This window comes from Castor canadensis, chromosome 17 (genome assembly GCF_047511655.1).
Source record: "Castor canadensis chromosome 17, mCasCan1.hap1v2, whole genome shotgun sequence".
Lineage (NCBI taxonomy): Eukaryota > Metazoa > Chordata > Mammalia > Rodentia > Castoridae > Castor > Castor canadensis.
This window is the reverse complement of record NC_133402.1, coordinates 22,245,808-22,255,258: the sequence shown is the minus strand read 5'-3', so window position 1 is coordinate 22,255,258 and position 9,451 is coordinate 22,245,808. Positions and strand designations below refer to the sequence as shown.

The following is a 9,451-nucleotide window of genomic DNA, read 5'->3' as shown; positions in this document are numbered from 1 at the left end:
TGTCCTTCGCTATGACCTCTCCCCACCCGTGTCCTAGGAGTGCCCACAACTCCTGACTCGTTCCGGTGGCTTAGATGGCTTTGCCTGCCTCAGAGGCCATGCAAGGTGTCCTCTTCAGAGCCTGGCTCTACGCTGACGTGACGTCTCTGATCTTCCTGCGTGGCTGTGCACATCACAGTCTATTCTGTCTCCTGTGAGCATCACATTTTTCTCCTTTGGGTGATTAAGACTGTTTTGTATTTTGAAATAATTATAGATTCTTAGCAATTATAGAAAATACAGGACATAGCACTCCTCCCCCAGTGGCCAGCTCTTGTATAACAGAGCACAACACAAATGCACACTGGCCCACATCTGAGACTGTCCTCGGACCCGGGCGTGTCTCAGCACTCCGGTGTCCTGGTGAGCGCCCGGGTTGCTGTGCCCATTCCACTGTCCCCCGGTCTCAGGCAGCCTCTCCGCGCATAGGCAGGGGCCCTGCTCCAGGTCTCCGGGAGTCTCTTACGTCCAAGGACTCCTGCCAGGGATTCTGACCACTTTGGTTTCCCTGGACTCCTTGTCTGTCTGCCTCCTCAGCTCAGTGAGGCTCCTGGGCTCTGTCGGCATCCGGCCTTCTGCACTGCCAGAGGGGCTCGTGTCCCCTCCCTCAGGATCTCTGTGCTGCCTGGTGCCCATGTCTGGAAACCTTTGTGTCACTTTGTCATTTTGGTTGGTTTTCTAATTGTTTGAGACAGGAGGCTTTCCCCATTGCCAATTACTCCATCAAATCGCACATTCCTTTTTCATTGCTGAGTGGTATTCCACTGGAATGACTATACCATAGTGATCCTTTCACCTGCTGTTGAATATTTGACTTGTTTCACATTTTTGACTATTATGAATGAAGCAGAACAAATCTTTTTGAGGACAGGTTTCCATTTCTCTTGGGTGAATACCTCAGATAGGAATTCCTTGATCATAGAGTTATCTGTATTTATTTTTGTAAGACTCTGCCAAAGAGTTTTCCAAAGTAGCCATACCAGCAATGGCCAGAGCTCCGATTTCTCTGAGCCATTGCTGACTTTCGACACTGTCAGTCTTTCTAAGTGTTACTTACGAGGTGAGGCACTCACTGTGGGTATCATTTGCAAGTCCGTGTTGACTGAGGCTGTGCTAATCTTCAGGGTAATTCTTGGGCAATTATATACCTGTTTTCAAGAAGTTTAACTTTTAGATGTCACTCTTCTGTTTTTCCATTGGCTGGTTCAACTTCTTCTTACTGAATTGTAAAGTTCTTCTTACATCCTGGATACAGAGCCATGTGAAACATAACCGTTTATGCTTTTCTTGTGGCGGTACTGGGGTTTGAACTCAGGTCCTTGAGCTCTACTACTTGAGGCATACCTCTGACCCTGTTGGCTCTGCATATTTTTGAGATAGTGGTTCGCTTTATGCCTGGGTCAGCCTGAACCACTGTCCTCCTGCTGTAGCTTGGATGACAGGCACTTTACCACCACGTCCAGCTTTATTTGAGATGGGGTCTCTCAAACTTTTTGCCTCAACAGACCTTGAACTTTGATTTTCCTAATCCCAAGTAGCTGGGATTACAGAGGTGAGTCACTGTGCCTGGCCAGCCTATGCTTTTAATCATTCCTCTTTGAAAGGGAATGGAGGGTGGTCCTAAGAATGTAAATAGATTGTGTGGTCACCAAGGAGAAAGGTGAATGTGTTTTACACACACACTGGAATTTTTTAATTATTAAAAAAAAAACCTTTGTGGGAGTCTGGATCTATGTGTTCCCTTTTGTCTACTGAATGTTCTTAAAAATATTTTTAAATAACCCACCTGAATCCCTTCTCCACTTGAATTGTCTACAGGAGAATGTGTGAGAAACCTACGACATACTCTCTTCTCCTGGTCCTTTTTCTGAGCCACATGGTGGCAAGTCAGAGCGCTCCAAGTTCCAGGCGGGGTGAGTCCTGCAGCTAAAGCTGTCTTCAGTGGTTTCCACACCTCTCAGGGAACTTGAGGGTCAGTCAGGTCAGTTTAGATCCAAGACTCCTTCAGGTGATTGGGGTACATGTGTGTGTGTGTGTGTGTGTGTGTGTGTGTGTACTTATGTGTAGGATATTTTTGGGTTTTTTGGCAATCATGGGGTTTGAACTCAGGACCTACACCTTGAGTCACTCCACCAGCCCAATTTTTGTGATGGGTTTTTTGAGATAGGGTCTTGTGAACGATTTGCCCAGGCTGGCTTCGAACCGCAATCCTGCTGATCTCTGCCTCCTGAGTAGCTAGGATTATAGGCGTGAGCCACCAGCACTGGCTATGTGTAGGATTTTTGAGGCTATTTAAAAGGGTTTTTTAAGTTAGTGTTTTCTCACACTGAGCACCGGCATAATTCACTAAAAATTTCCTTCCTGAGTGGCTTCCACTGGGCCCTTCTCGTACCTGTGTTTGAAGGTTACGCCATTCAACTGTAGTCACGCGTGAATGGCTTTCTTGCAGATTTGCATCCGTTGTTGCAGAACATGGCGGTGAGTATTCTGCTCTTTCCATCCGAGTCCCCTTGCCCCGAGCTGCCAGCTTGCGAATGTTGGGCTTGACGCCATCTCTTTGCCTTTTAGGAGGAAATAATCGCCGGACGCTATCTGAATGGTAATGTCCCCAGCCCGTCCCCCTCTCCTGAGAGCTGGGTCTCTGGGGCTGCATTTTCAAGCTGTCCCGTTCTGTCCCCTCGCAGCGCTTCTGGATCTCATACGGTTTCAAAGGTAATCGCCCTGCAGGGAGGGGAAGGGACAGGACAGATTTCTAGAATAGCTTAAGGGAGTCTCTTAATTGTGACAGATAAGACGTGCTTGTTACCCAAAAGGGCGACCAAGGTATAAGTTTCCACAAGCAATTATTCTTCCTCTGCTCACGAGAGCCAAAAGTATGGAGTGTTTTTTTTTTCCCCTGGGGGACAGTACTGGGTTTTGAACTCAGGGCCTCACACTCACTAGGCAAGTGCTGCTTTACCACTTGAGCCACTTCACCAGCCCAAAAATATTTGGAGTATTTGTGATGGAACCCCAGAAACACATGGAGTCCTTGCAGCTGCCCACGAGGTGGGCCCAGCTGTGGTCCCATTGGACAGCATAGAAAAACTGAGGCTCAGAGAAGATGAACAGAGGCCATGCAACCGTGGGAACGTGAACTTGGATGTGACCCTGGCACCTGGCTCAGGGTCTGCCCCCTTCACTGTCCTGCTCTGTGTCAGGGACATGGGGCCAGATCTAGATGGTTTTGAAGAAAGGCAGCTGTTAACAAATAATTCCAACATGGTGAGTACGGGGAAGGAGGAGGAATCGGGCCCTGGGGCCCCCAGACAGGGACACCCTATTACGGTACAGTGAAAAAACCCACAGCTTTTCCTTTTCCGAAGACAAGTTTCAAATATATTCTCTCAGGTTAAAATTTTTATCTATTTACTTATTTGTCTATGCATCCATCTGCTTATCTGTAACAGAAATGGGATTATAAGAAGCTGATTGTGGGACGGGGGTGTGGCTCAGTGGTAGAGTGACTGCTTACCATGTGCAAGGCCCTGGTTCCACCCCCAGCACCAAAAAGACACCGAAGAAGGCACTTGTGAGCATTCACTGTGTGTTAGGCTCGGTAGCACTTCACACACGTGAACAATTAACCCTCGCCGTGGACAGCCACATTTCACAGAAAGGTACACTGAGGCAGGAACAGTCAGCAAATTGCTGAAGGTCACACAGCTGAGTGGCAGAGCCAGGATTCAAAGCCAGGTCTGGAGCCTCCGCCCTGCTACTGCGGCTTCCCGAGGTCTGGGCTTCAGTTTGTGAGCACATCTTTCCAAGTCAGCAGGTTCAGGCCACAGTCCCTCTGAGTGGATCAGTGTGGGAATCCGAATATCGCACAGCGCTCATAAGTTGATTACTGTCTGAGAGAATGGGATGTAGGCAGGTCCTGTCCCTGTGCCAGGCAGGTTAGCGTGTGGCCTGCTCAGGCACACATGCACCCCCAGCCATCGTCCCCTGTCCTCTCTGAGCTCCTGGCGCTGGGCCCTGGGGGCTGTGGGGCTGTGTGCAGGGGCGCCAGTGAGTGTGACTTTGTCCCTTCTGTCTCTCATCAAAGCTCTCACCTGTGGACGGCTGACCTGTCCCACAGAGTCCTGGCCTATCTGAACTCACGCAATGTCGCCTTTACTGTTCCCAGCCTGAAGGTATGTATGGGAGCCGGTCTCCATGTCCCCCAACTGCTCAGGGGACAGGAAGGCTGGAGATTCAGCCTGGGTGGAGGGATGGTTTTCATTTCAACAAAGAGAAATGTGTCCAATTTTTCTTGAAATGTGGCAAAGCTCTTTTGTCTTTCTTTGATTTTCCCATCTTTGCTGAAAACATGATATAGTCAAGTATAGGCTGAGCTTCTGTAACAATGAGACCCCAAATGACACCAGCTCAATTTAGCTAGTTTGTTTTTCAAATAGCAGCCCAGAGCTCAGTGGGAGATGCAGACAAGAGAGGCAACTATTTTAAAGGCCACCCAGGGGCCCAGGTTCCTTTTGTCTTTTTGCTCTCTCATCACCTAGGAAGTTGTTGTTCCTGTGGTTGAAACACCACGTGTGTTTTCCAGCCCTGGGGGGAGGGTAGGAAGAGGAAGTACGGGGTAAACATCTTCTCCTCTAAGGACTCACATGTTCCACAATTCCTTCCGTACGCAATCCACTGGTTCACGTGCTGCAATCACACCTCACCGCAAGGCAGCCCCGTACCCAGCTGGAATTTGAGGGATTCTAGTAGTAAAAAGAATAATGGGAGCATATCTCCCATTACTGTAACAAAATGCTTGAGGCTTGGTGCAATATAAAGTAAAGAGGTTCACTTAGCTCACAGTTTTAGAGGCTGAAAGTCCAAATGACATGGCACTGGCTCTTGCAAGGACCTCCTTTGCTGTGTCACTGCAAGGTGGATGACATCACAATGGAGGAAGTATGTGTGTGAGGAGAGGTCACATGGCAATATAGGAAGCCAGAGCATGACTCAGGAGTCAGGCTCAGTTACAACAACCTCTCATGAGAGTTAACTGGAGAGTATTTGGGTTTACTTATCTGTCTTTCAGTCATGGGTGCAAGATACATTCTTACTTCCCTTTAACTCTCTATTAGGGAAGCAGGAAGCACAAACCTGCTGACAGACAGTGGTGGACATTTTCCTGGAGCACAGGAGTCATGGCGGAAACTGTGGTTAACTGGGCCGCTTGCCCGCCCATCACACTGTGAATGCACACAAAATCCAGGAAATGCTGTGTCAGCAGAGAGGCCAAGGCCTCAGTGACTAAGGAACAAAGTTCCAACTTGTGTCTTTGTTGTTCCCAGTTTTTCTTCTGTCTTTTTGTTGTTTCTTTTGTTTTCTTTTTGGGCTTTGAACTCAGGGCCTTGCACTTGCCAGGCAGATGCTCTACCATGTGAGCCACTCCACCAGCCCTTTTTGCTTTACTTATTTTTCAGATAGACTCTTGTGCTTTTGTGTAGGGTTGGCCTCAGACCGAGGTCTTCCTACCTCCATCTCCCTGTGGCTGAGATTACAGGCACCAGGCCTGGCTTATTAGTTGAGATGGAGTCTTGACAGTTCCTGGGCTGTTCTCAAACTGCGATTCTTCTATCCCCCAAAGAGCTGGGATTATAGGTGTGAGCCACCGGTGCCTGGCTTTTACTTATGTTTAACGAATACAAAAACAGGAGCCAACACCCATGTCATAACTGCCCTCTCCCTGTCCAGGCAGCCATGGAAAGTCACTTGGAGCAGCATTTGTATCAGCCCCAGCGGCTGCTGCAGACCCTGAGGGACACCAATGTGCAGCAGTTCAGCACGGCCATGACGTCCCTCTTGGAGGACAGGCAGGCCCGCATGGTGAGGCTCCTGGCACGGGCGGAGCCGGGCAGATGGAGCTGCCCCATACCCTGTCCTCTGTGTTTTCCTCTCTTTCTCCCTCCCTCAGCCACTGGGAGGTTAGGACCTCGCTTTTCTTACTTGCTTTCTCCAAAGTTCAAACAAAGAACCTTCTAATGCATCGTTTTATGGGTGCTAAAAAACGAGGGGCACTGAGGGTCTTCTGATAGTTTGGGTGGACATAGAAAGGCTGATCAGTCCTCAGGGAGCATTCGAGGTTAGTGACATGGGTGTATCAGCGAGGTCGCCAAGACCCAGAAAGTCCTTGGGGCCCACAGAGGTGAGTGAGGTTCAGAGTTTTCTCTGTTGGACACAGTCTGGTGTAGAACGGTATTTCCCAAAAGGAGTTAAAATGTTTAAACATTTCATAACCACATGTTTATTATTTGTTTATTCATCTTTGCAGTGTTGGGAATCGAACCCAGGGCCATATGCACACTGGGTTCATGCACTCTGGCAAGCTACATTGCCAGTCCCTAACTATATACTTATGCAATTAATGTCTGTTATTAAAGTATAACTCACTGCCATCAAACCAGTTGGAAGGAATGTAATGTTTCCTTTTGAAATGAATTTAAACTTTTTAAAAAAGGAAAATATGAGCTTGAGCCTGATGCTGGTAGCTTACGCCTGTAATCCTAGCTAAGGCAGAGATCAGGAGGATCATGGTTCAAAGCCAGCCTGGGCAAATAGTTCGAGAGACCCTATTTCAAACAAATCCAACACAGGAAGGGGCTGGTGGAGTGGCTCAAGCAGTAGCAAGCGCAGTGCCTTGAGTTCAAACCCAAGTACCACAAATAAACTGTTTAGGAAAATGTGGAGGCCCAAACAATGTATGCACATGTGAATAAATGAAAAAAAAATGTGGAGGACCTCAAAGATAAGGCAAGATGGGGACATGGCTAGGTGTGAGATTTTATTCTGAGGAAATGATTGGCAAACATCCTGCAAGGGGCTGGCGAGTAACACTTGGAATTCATAGGCCTTACACCTAAGTCTGCCATGGAAGCATGAAGGCAGCTGGAGATGAATGGGTGGGTGTGTTCCAATAAAACTTTATTCACAAAAGCAAGTGGTGGGCCAGTTTGGGCCTGAGGGACAGTACCTTGCTGACCATTGTTCCAAGGGTTTAACATTCTTGGAGTCACTGAATCCTCTTCAGGACCTTCTGAAATAAAGTTTAAAAGACTCTTACATTTCAATATTCAGATGAGGAAATTGAGTCATGGAGCGGCTGAGTGAGGAGCCTTGGGGGCCCCCCTCCCCCACACATGGCAAATGGTAAATCTGAGGTTGGAGCCTGGGCTATGGGCCCCTTCTCAGAACTATGTTTTAAAATCTATAAAACAAAATACAAAGGATGCCAAAGAAGCCAATTATCGCAGCACACAAGGAGGATGGTAATTTAACACGTTCACCAGCGTGATCTAGCAGCTGTGATCTGCAGGAAGGACTGAATTATCTGCAATAACCAATGCCTTATGAACACACCTGTGACTCTTGGGAGGCAGAGATCCCGCACCCGGCTGCGCTGTTACCCTGTCGCCCGCATTTGCGCTTGAAGGAATGCCAGCGACAGTTGTGTGTCAGTGAGAAGACACTACAGTTGTTCCCCAGAACTCAGAGAGTCCCTACATTCTACTACAGGCCCTGCTTAAGACACCAAGCACACTCACTCCTCCTCACTGGTCAGCCATCCACTGCAAAATGATGCTAGGAAGTGCTAGGTCTAGGTCAAGGTCAAGGTTAAGGTGGTGTGCGCCAACTCACAGTGGAGCTCCCAGGCCGTGTGTGTAGGGTCTGTTGCTTATTCCCTGTTTTGCTTCTGTCACCCATGATATTGCAGTCACAGGCGCACACAGCGTTGGTTGAGAGTCCAGCAGGGACTGAGCACATCATGGTCATGTTTTTGCTCAGATCTCACACGAGTTTCAGAGGTAGGTACTGATTTTATACCTCCTTTACGGAGAGGAAACAGACTTTGAAGAGAGCATTTTGCTCTTTCTAGATAATAACCGGAGGCCTGGCCCGGGACCCCTGAGGCTGGTCCTGTAGGACTGTCAGGGCTGTGGAGGAGCCAGGGCACACTCACTCCATGTTTGCACAGCGCCCAGCAAGCAGTCAGTATTGGTAAATGCTGGCTGGTTTTGAAGGATGCCCAGGACAAAGGACAGACAGACCAGACTGTCATTTACCGTGTTAGCATTCCTGGGTTCTGTGTGCCAGAGGAGTCATTTACTCCTTCATTCATTTGAACTCGCTGTTTCTGTTTTTCTCCTCCTCCTTCTTTTTTTGGTGGTTCTAGGACTGAGCTCATGGCCTTGCGCTTGCTCTACCACTTGACCCATACCTCCAGTCCTTTCTCCTTTAGTTATTTTTCAGGTAGGGGCTCCCACTTTTGCCCAGCCAGCCTTAGGCAGAAGTCCTCCTTACCAATGCCTTCTGTGTAGCTGGGCTTACAGACATGCACACCACAACACTTGTTGATTGAGGTGAAGTTCCTATAACTTTTGGCCTGGACTGGCTTCAAGCTGTGATCCTCCCTATCTCTGCCTCCCAAGTAGCTGGGATTGCAGGTGTGAGCCACAGTGCCTGGCTGAATGTGCTGCTTTCCAATGGCTTCTAGGTACCAGGCATTCCACTGTACATGTGGCTTGGGCCTGCAGGACTTCCTGGCTCAACCTTGGGAACGCATTGGACTCACATGCCTGGCCTCCACTCCCAACCAATTAAATCAGACCTAGGTAGTAGCGCTGGAGAAGAGGACTTCACAGAGCTCCCAGGAGATCTTGATGTGAGGCCGAGCTGGGGGCATGACTCAGAGGAAGGACAGGCACAGAGCATCTTCAGTGCATGGTGAAGTTTGGTTCAAGATGCACAGAGAGCCCATAGTGGAGGGAGCTCTGACCTGAAGTCACCACCAAGGAGGTGATGACTGAGCTCAGCCTTAAAGGATGCACTGGATTGAGATGTGACAGTCATGAGAAGTCACCTGGTGTAGGTGGAGCCCGTGAAAACTTTGAATTTGTTCTGAAGGCCATGGAAAGTTCTAGAAATTTCCCCATAGCACCTGGTGTTACACAGCGATCCTGAACTGCCCGTGGCTGCAGTGGGTGGGCCTTCCCAGGGCTTCTGAGCCCAGAGGCCGTTTTCGAGGTGCCCCTGGCTTCTCTTACTCCTTTAGGACCTGACTGACATGGTCATCGACGTGGCAGAGCTTCGAGAACAAGCCTGGCGGATCCCCGGCGTCAACCGCAGCCTATTCCTCGCCACGCTGGAGCGGTGTTTCCAGGTGCTGAGCTCCCTGGAGTGCGTGCAGGTCCTCGGCCTGCTGCTGAGGGGGTCCTCGGGCAGCTTCCTCCAGCCTGATGTCGCCGAGAGGCTGCCCTGTGACCTCCCCCAGGACGCCTTCAAGAACCTGTGAGTGCCTCCCACGCCCTCCTAATGCCACACACTGTCCCCAGGGCCGCAGTGAGGGGTCCAGTGAACCTGGCCCAGGGGAGTTGCTGGTGGG

At 49.3% G+C, this 9,451-nt stretch overlaps 1 protein-coding gene across 1 annotated transcript in view; it reads left to right on the top strand.

Moving 5' to 3' along the window:
- Positions 1–1,263: 1,263 nt before the first annotated feature.
- Positions 1,264–9,451, top strand: part of Otoa (otoancorin) — a 55,565-nt gene continuing 47,377 nt past the window's right edge. The window contains exons 1-8 of the mRNA XM_074059285.1: positions 1,264–1,591; positions 1,858–1,952; positions 2,489–2,517; positions 2,608–2,638; positions 2,724–2,751; positions 4,124–4,211; positions 5,767–5,898; positions 9,122–9,357. Coding sequence (XP_073915386.1) covers positions 1,862–1,952; positions 2,489–2,517; positions 2,608–2,638; positions 2,724–2,751; positions 4,124–4,211; positions 5,767–5,898; positions 9,122–9,357 — 635 coding nt within the window. The 5' untranslated portion in view covers positions 1,264–1,591; positions 1,858–1,861. The remainder of the gene's footprint in view (positions 1,592–1,857; positions 1,953–2,488; positions 2,518–2,607; positions 2,639–2,723; positions 2,752–4,123; positions 4,212–5,766; positions 5,899–9,121; positions 9,358–9,451) is intronic.